General features: G+C 30.5%; 1 protein-coding gene across 1 annotated transcript; it reads right to left on the bottom strand.

Moving 5' to 3' along the window:
- On the bottom strand, positions 1-7,193 carry LOC145160235 (Small GTP-binding protein). Its single transcript, XM_079079362.1, has 22 exons — positions 6,853-7,193; positions 6,494-6,670; positions 5,804-5,890; positions 5,644-5,700; positions 5,457-5,522; positions 5,303-5,365; positions 5,113-5,157; positions 4,929-5,029; positions 4,225-4,321; positions 4,029-4,100; positions 3,669-3,823; positions 3,505-3,562; positions 3,335-3,415; positions 2,149-2,235; positions 1,986-2,057; positions 1,761-1,895; positions 1,582-1,655; positions 1,410-1,497; positions 723-800; positions 513-588; positions 379-419; positions 1-306 (listed from the first exon to the last, which is right to left on the bottom strand). The coding sequence occupies exons 1-22, from the start codon at positions 7,144-7,146 to the stop codon at positions 211-213; spliced, it is 2,100 nt and encodes a 699-aa protein (XP_078935488.1). The 5' UTR covers positions 7,147-7,193; the 3' UTR covers positions 1-210.
- Between the last annotated feature and the right edge of the window lie 1,360 nt (positions 7,194-8,553).

The raw sequence follows: 8,553 nt of genomic DNA, 5'->3' as shown, positions 1-8,553 counted from the left end.
TTTCATAAACAAAAAATGGGACTTGGTATATATATTTTCCAATCATTAAATGTCAAATGACAACACCAAGGCACATGATTTCTTGATTGTAGAAGTAATTTTTTTTTCTTTTTTTTTTTTTCTTTTTTTTTTGGCTACATTGGTAGTAATATAGATACATACAATGTACATGTGTTGTAGGTATATGTAGAGTATGTGACTATATTTAACTTATAGCACCTCTTTTTCAAGTTTCAAAACTGCCATAAATGCTTCTTGAGGCACATCAACTTTTCCAATTGCCTTCATTCTTTTCTTTCCCGCAGCCTAATTAGAGTAAATAAATAAATAAATAATGTTTTAAAGAGATAGAAAAAAATATATATACAAATAATTTACCTGTTTCTTTAGCAATTTTTTCTTCCTAGAGATGTCACCACCTACAATGAAATTAAAAAATGAATATTACTAATTATAAATTATTATACAAAAAAAAATACAAGAATTAAATTTGGTATTAAATTTTTAATTACCATAGCATTTGGCCAAAACATCTTTCCTAATTGCTGACAAACTTTCACTAGCAATCACCTTAGTACCTATGCATGCCTATCATCATGTTCACCACATAATTAACAATAAAATAACACAAATAAATAAATAAAATAAAATTGCAACTCATTAATTTATAATTTTAAGTTTAATTTTATTATTCAAGGTAGAATAGAATAGATGAGGCTTACTTGGATAGGCACTTTAAACATTTGTCTAGGTATAAGTTCTTTTAGCTTTTGAGTCAAAGCTCTTCCCACAGAATATGCCTATAAATATAAAGAATTAAGTTCATGTCATTATAACCTGTCAATGAAAAACATAAAAAAATAAAATGACCAAAATAACCTTGTCTAGGTATGATTGTATAAGTTCTTTTACTTTTTCTAGGGATGTTTTCGATTATGAGGACGAAGAGGGCGTTTACGTCTTTTGCACAGACAAGAGTCAAAACTCACTAGTATTAAAAAAAAAAAAAAAAAAAAAAAAAAAAAAAAAAACAAGCTATCTCTTTCATTTTCCTTTGACGAAGGAAAAATTACCAAAATAACCTTGTCTAGGTATAAGCTCTTTTAGTTTTTCTAGATCTATTTTTGATTATGAGGACAAGGAGGGCGTTTACATCTTTTGCACAACGAGAAGCATATGTGTAAAATTAAAAAACAAGCTATCCCTTTCATATTCAATTGAACAAGGAAAAATGACCAAAATAACCTTGTCTAGGTATAAGCTCTTTTAGTTTCTCTACATCTATTTTTGATTATGAGGACAAGGAGGGCGTTTACGTCTTTTACAAAGACAAGGGCCACATGTGTAAAATTAAAAAGCAAGCTATCCCTTTCATTTTATATTGAAGAAGGAAAAATGACCAAAATAACCTTGTCTCTGTGTACGATTGTGGACAAGGGCTCCACACCTTCACCATTTATCAACACATCAAGCTTTATCAAATCGCTTTCCTTGTATCTGAAGTCATAGTTTTAATTATATTATTTAAAAATTAAAATTCCATTAATTTAAAATAATTAAAATAATGAAATATAAGTCTACCCGATAAAAGAATATTCCATACTAGCATAACCCTTGCTCCTTGATTTTAGCTGATCAAAGAAATCGCCTACCATCTGAAAAAAAAAAAAAAAGATACATGACACTTGTGATATATAAATATAAAACTCTTAAAGAAAGATATTTTTATTTTTAGAAAATATAAATATTAAAAAATAAACCTCAGCAAGTGGCATCTGATAAGTGAGTGAAGCTCTAGTTTCAGTAATAAATTTCATTTCTTTAAAATCTCCTCTTCGTTCTTGAGAAAGTTCCATAAGTGCACCAATATAGTCCTTTGGTGTTAGCATCTCAATCTACAGAAAAAAAATATATAAAAAAAATAAAAATGAAAAAACTTAAATATGTAATAATAGAGAATATAATAAAATAAAATAGTGACAAACCTTTACAATTGGCTCTTCAATTGACCTCCTTTTACCAGGTTCAGGAAGTGCTGATGGATTTGAACATTCAACCTAAAAAAAATTAAAAAAAGCAGATGAAAGAAATCAAACATTTCAAAATTAAAAAAAAGAAAAAGAAAAATAGAAAATATTTTATATTTACAGTTTCATCATTGGAACAGTGGACTCTGTATACGACACTTGGCGCAGTAGTTATTAGAGACAAATTGTATTCCCGTTCAAGTCTTTCCTGTGCAATAAAGACAAAAGATAAAATTTCACAATTGGCCCTTGTTGTTTACAAAATGGCGCATTCAGTCCCTATTTTTTTTGTTATGTGGATGGTCCTTTTGGTTTCAATTTCTTGGTGGGGTCTATCTATTTACTTTTTTTTTATTAAAATTAAAAATAGTTAGAATAATATAAAATAATGTCTAGAATCAATTAAAAAGGGTAGAAAAGTCAATTTACATGCGCCAATGACTAACCAAGCAAGAAATTGAAACCACAGGGATCATCTGCATAACTAAAGAAAGATAGGGACTAAACGTGCAACTTTATGTAAACTACAAGGACCAATCATGAAACTTTGTCAAGACAAAATTTAACATAGAGTAAATTGCAAAATTGGTCCCTGTGGTATCAAAAAAAGTGTATTTTGAGACTTTGAGTACATTTTTTTTTCATTCACATGGTTAGTCCAAAATTGAAACTTCCATGAGCAGATTTGGTCCCTGTGGTATCCCAAAAGTGCAGTTTAAGTCCTTTTTCTAGATGGAAGTTAACTATAGGGACCAAATCTGCTCATGGAAGTTTCAATGTTGGACTTATGCGAATGAAAAAAAAAACGGACTCAAACTGCACTTTTTGGGATACCACAGGGACCAATTTTGCAATATATTTATCAAGATAAATGATAAAAATGCATATCGCCTATATAATATAGAGTAGATTACACGAATGGTCCCTATGGTTTGGGGTAATTTGCACGTTTGGTCCCTAACTTATTTTTTTGACTCGGAAAGTCCCTACTGTTTGTTTTTGTTGCACGTTTGGTCCCTGTCTTACCTAAAAAGATTATTTTGCCCTTGATTTTTTAATTTATTTGAATAAACACACCCCAACCCAATATCCACCTCGGTTTACCTTACCTTACCTACCCCACCTTATTTAAATAAATTAAAAAATCAAGGGCAAAATAGTCTTTTTAGGTAAGACAGGGACCAAGCGTGCAACAAAAACAAACTATAGGGACCTTCCGAGTTAAAAAAATAAGTTAGGGACCAAACGTGCAAATTACCCAAAACCATAGGGACCATTCGTGTAATTTACTCTATAATATAATATACCTGAACAATTTCCATATGAAGAAGACCCAAAAACCCACATCTAAATCCAAATCCCATTGCACTTGATGTCTCTGGCTCAAACTGAAAACATAAAAACAAAAACAAAAATAAAAATAAAAATAAAAAAGACAATTTACAAATACCACAAAGGATGAATCTTTTTTACATACCTTTAATGCAGCATCATTAAGCTGTAGTTTCTCCAATGCATCACGTAAATCTGGGAATCTAAAAAGAAACAAACAATGATATGTTGATTAATATTTATTAAAAAAAAAGGTGACATGGCATTGTGGATTAAAGAGATATAATATAATAATAATAATATATATACTGGTCTGCATCGATTGGAAACAAGCCACAAAACACCATTGGAGTGGCTTCTTTATATCCAGGTAAAGATTGATCTGCTTTTCTTGTGTAGTGAGTTATGGTGTCACCTACTCTTGCATCTGCTACTGATCTTATTGAAGCTGATATGTATCCCACCTTCAAAAGTGAAAAGACCAAAATACCCCCATGAGTAGAGTAGATATTTGAATTGTAAGAAACATGGGAGTGGGTGTTTATTATTGAATAGCAGTAAAAATGTATCCCACCTTAAAAAAAAAAAATTTGTTAAATGACCAAAATACCCCTCTATGTAGATATTGGAATTGTAAGAAACATGGGAGTGGTATTATTAGTTTATTACCTCACCAGCATATAGTTCATCAACTTGCAACTGATTAGGAGATAAAACTCCAATTTCATCAGCAAAATAATCCTGCATCATATCATTTGTTTTTAAAAAAATATATATATATATTAAACCAAGTTTAATTAATCTCAGTATTAATACAATTTACAACAAGCTTAAAAAAACAAGAGAAGAGTGGTTTTAGTTTTACCTTTCCACTAGCCATAAAATAAATCCTGTCACCTTTCTTTACAGTTCCATCAATAACACGGAAATAGACAATAACGCCCCTATACGAATCATAGTAACTGCAAAAAATAAAATTCATGGATATGAATTATGAAAACTTACTCATAATTATTCCTGTAAATATGAAGCCCATGAAACTACAATAGAGTGAGCATTCCATTCGGTATCATAAAAAAGGGTAAAATGGTAAATTGCACAAAAGTCATTAAAAAAACGATTTTAACTGTTTTTTTGTTAAAACTTAGTCACTAAGTTTTCTAATTTTTGCAATGTTGACAACTTGACTGGTCAACCCAGTTACCCGCTGATGTGGCATGATGATGTGTCAAGATTGAAAAAAGTGGCAGAAAATACACTAAGTTTTCACTTTTTCCAATTTTGACACTAAGTTTTCATTTTTTTTCAATTTTGACACTCCATTTTTTGTTACAAATTGAACATCAGTTTTTCCAATTTTGTTCAATGTTGACCATTTCCATTTGAAACCATATAAATTATTTTTTTTACATTTGAAACCATATAAATACATTTTTTTTTACATTTAAACCGTAATGTTATATATAAATATGTATTATTTTATATTATAACCGTATTTTTCATTAAATACACAATTTTAAGCCATAAAAGATTAGTAAAGTGATAAAGGATTTAATTAATATTTAATACCTATCAAATATAAGAGCTCTCAAAGGTTTTTTAGCAGAATCAAGTGGTGGAGGAATCCTTTGAACAATTGCAGTCAGTATTTCATTTATACCTATTCCCTCCTGTAATATACGTTAATTAATTATTACCATCTTAAAATGTAAGGGTAAAATGGTCATTTGCTCTATGAATTAAACTAATTAACCTTTGCTGAGCAGTATATAGCATTGCTGCAATCCAAACCAATAACCTAAAAAAAATAAGATGAATTAGAAAATCCATGTTTAACACATGTTAATAAGATAGATAAGTTCACATACAAATGCTAAATTGGAACATAAAAAATAGAAAATGACGAAAATACCCTCGACCAAAATAACATCAACTTAACTAACCTCTTCAATCTCCTGAACAACACGACTTGGTTCAGCACCTGGAAGATCTATTTTGTTCAACACCTGAAAAAAAAAGTCAAATAATTTAATAGTGGTTTTTATTTTTATAACATTTTATTTAATTTTGTATTCTTATTATTTACTATCAACTTACAGGAATGACTTCAAGGTTGTTTTCCAATGCCAAATAAACATTAGCCAATGTCTGAGCTTCCACTCCCTATAATATAAGATTAAGCACATAATATAATAAAAAATATATATATTTCTTTACATTATAACACAAGTAATTCAGTTTTTTTTTTTTTTAATTTCAAATGTGGAAAATGTGAAATACATACCTGTGAGGCATCTACAACAAGGAGAGCACCCTCACATGCAGCAAGAGATCTAGAAACCTGAAATCAGGAAAAAGAATGTCAACCAACAATATGTATTTGTTCTTAAATTTTTTAATATGAAAAATAATAAAATTATAGTTTATTAAATTATCTGTCATACCTCATAGGAGAAATCAACATGGCCTGGAGTATCAATAAGATTAAGGCAATAAGGTTTGCTTTCATGTGTGAAACGCATTCTAGCAGCCTGAAAGGGTAATTTAGGAAAATTCATTTAAAAGAAAATACAGAAATGAAAAAGAAGAGAAACATGTATTATTTATTACAATGATTTACCTGTATTAATTATTAGCTATTACATGGTTCTTTCAATTAAATCAACATATCTCTTAATGCCTTTACACCAAATGATATAAAAGTCTAACAACTTGCAATAACATTGGAATTTGTAACTAATAAACTCATAAAGGTTTGATTTTTGAGTGTTACAACATTCTACATATGTGGTAATTGGATTCAACTGAAAGTACTAAAAGACAGAATTTTTGGTAGTTCAACATTTTCAACACCAGAGCACTGTGTGTGCATTTAAGATGTGATTTTGGAGTCTTGAAGATATCAAGATTAATTTGAGAAGGAATCTAACACATTTTGGTTAGGTTAACATCACATAATCAAGGTATGAGCCCTAATCATACTTTTAAGTTTCATTTGGTGATTTCTGTATCACAATGACACAAACATGTAAGTGAATGTCCTATAGTAGAAAAATGAGATGAACCTTATAAAACCTTAAGCCTTTTCACTTCCTTTCAATGAAAAATGTGATAATGGCTTTAAAAAAATGCACCTGTAATTTGATGGTGATACCCCTTTCCCTCTCAAGATCCATGTTATCCAGAAACTGTTCCTTCATATCACGTGATTGCACTGTACCCGTGACTTGCAGCAATTTATCAGCTAATGTCGATTTTCCATGATCAATATGTGCAATGATGGAGAAATTTCTGATGTTTTCTGTGGGAACCTGCAATTCAATCAAAATAACTGGTTTAAAATCGCACCTAGTTAGAAGGTTATGTTCCACAGGCTAACCAGTTCAATACTTCTATCCAAAGAGGTCAATAGAAGTGCTAAAATTCCCCTCATGTCTTATCAAAGCAAGAATACCTGTGAGAATGTGCATAATTTTGAAAGGATTGACCATACCTTCAAAAGACGATCTCGGCCGGCGACAAATGTCGCTTCTGAGGCAGAAGCATCTTTGGACTGGACGTCTGCGGCCTTACTACACACGCGATACCTACTCCGGCGACTTCTACTGTAGCTGTTGAAATTATTTTTGGAAGAGGGAAAAGACTGTAGACTGTAAAATGTTCTGTTAGAGGCGGGAAATAGAAGGTGGTGGTGGTGGTGGCTGATGCTAGGGGTTCTGCCGCAGTGGTGGTGGTTGCCCTGTGGTGGTGGTTTCGAGGATAAGAAGAGCTTTAGGTTCGTCGCCATTCCCACGGCGGTGGTGGTGGTTGCTCTCGTTGGTTGTTGCTTTTAAACCACAAATTCGGGACTTACCCGCTATCTTTTGCATTTTACATTTTTACTTGATTGTAGTCGATTTCATACAGTAAAGAAAAAAAAAAAAAAAAAAACAATATTCATCTTGGTTATTTTTTCTTTAAGTTTTTACTTCATTTAATTTTGTTTTATGTTAGAGTTATTATGTTGCATTACATTATTATATTATAATTATTATCGAGATTGTCAAATTTATCTATGTATTTGTCTTAGTGCTCATTTTGACTTACTCTCATCTTGTTTCACTCTTTTATATATTTTTTTTTACATTTTTCGGATGTCTTCAGAGTTGTATTTCTTTTCAAAAGATAAGAACGACAACTTTCGGTCATCAAGAATAATACTATCATTACTACTATTATAAGATTCTATTTTAAATTATAGACGACAACTTCTATTATGAGTGTTACTTCAAGCATTAATAACAAAGACCTCCACCACCACAAATTCCTACTTGTCAACTTTATGAAGCAACTATTCAAAGACATCATAATGCATACAAAAACGACAATTGTGCATTATTTTCAACGGTTCCGGTTATGATTCTTATTTTAAGTTTCATTTATAGAGAAGTGTTTGTTTAGAAATTAGATAGAACGACTTGGAAGCAAAAAAACCCCTCTCTCACTCTGGCCTTTTGTAAGTCTAATTTGTGTGGATCACTTAGTAAAAAAATAGAGATTATAAGCATAATTTATAATATTTTACAATTTAATATAAATTAAAAACATGATAAATGATATGACAAATATTATTATAAACAAACTCAATGGATGGACAGCATGGGCGATGGCATCGGGTCTCCAAATTTTTATGGCCCATTTTTTATGTATCTATTTATATTATTATAAGAAAAAAAAATGTTTGATATTAAGTAATCGAAGGCAACGGCAAAAAAAGAAAACCAATATTTAGCCAAAATTGTGGAGAAGACGAAGAGCTTCCAACCGATTCTTCAAAAATCTAAGCAATTAATCATTTTTACTTAAAGAAATTACTGTTAAGGGCCTCATTTTTTATTTTGCTCGGGGCCTCAAATCAGTTTGAATCGATCATGGATGTCTTCTACGTGACACATTCATTCTACCATTACGGAGATGTAACCTTCGACACTACCTTCCTCTAAGTCCTACCATATTATTATATGTTTCTCGGTTGTTATTGTGTTTTCAGATTTATGGTTAATTTTTTAATAGGACTCTTGATGTTTGTTGTTGTTATTGTATTGTCTAGTAGGATTTCCAATGTTGTTGTATTGTCTAATAGGATTCGTGATATTTGTTGTTATTGTATCGTTAAATTTATGGTTAATGTTGTAAAAAACAACTATAGTCATAA

Source organism: Lactuca virosa, chromosome 1 (genome assembly GCF_052849685.1).
Source record: "Lactuca virosa cultivar CGN04683 chromosome 1, Lactuca_virosa_CGN04683_v6, whole genome shotgun sequence".
NCBI lineage: Eukaryota > Viridiplantae > Streptophyta > Magnoliopsida > Asterales > Asteraceae > Lactuca > Lactuca virosa.
The sequence above is the reverse complement of the archived record's forward strand: the minus strand, read 5'-3'. Positions and strand labels throughout refer to the sequence as shown.

What these genes read in the sequence shown, in the direction of transcription:
- LOC145160235 (XM_079079362.1), bottom strand. Translation starts at nt 7,146, where the DNA reads ATGGCGACGAACCTAAAGCTCTTCTTATCCTCGAAACCACCACCACAG. An exon ending in TTTCCAATCGATGCAGACCA is followed by an intron (nt 3,563 to 3,668) that starts GTATATATATTA and finishes GTTTCTTTTTAG; the next exon opens with ATTCCCAGATTTACGTGATG. An exon ending in CAATCGTACACAGAGACAAG is followed by an intron (nt 801 to 1,409) that starts GTTATTTTGGTC and finishes TTATATTTATAG; the next exon opens with GCATATTCTGTGGGAAGAGC.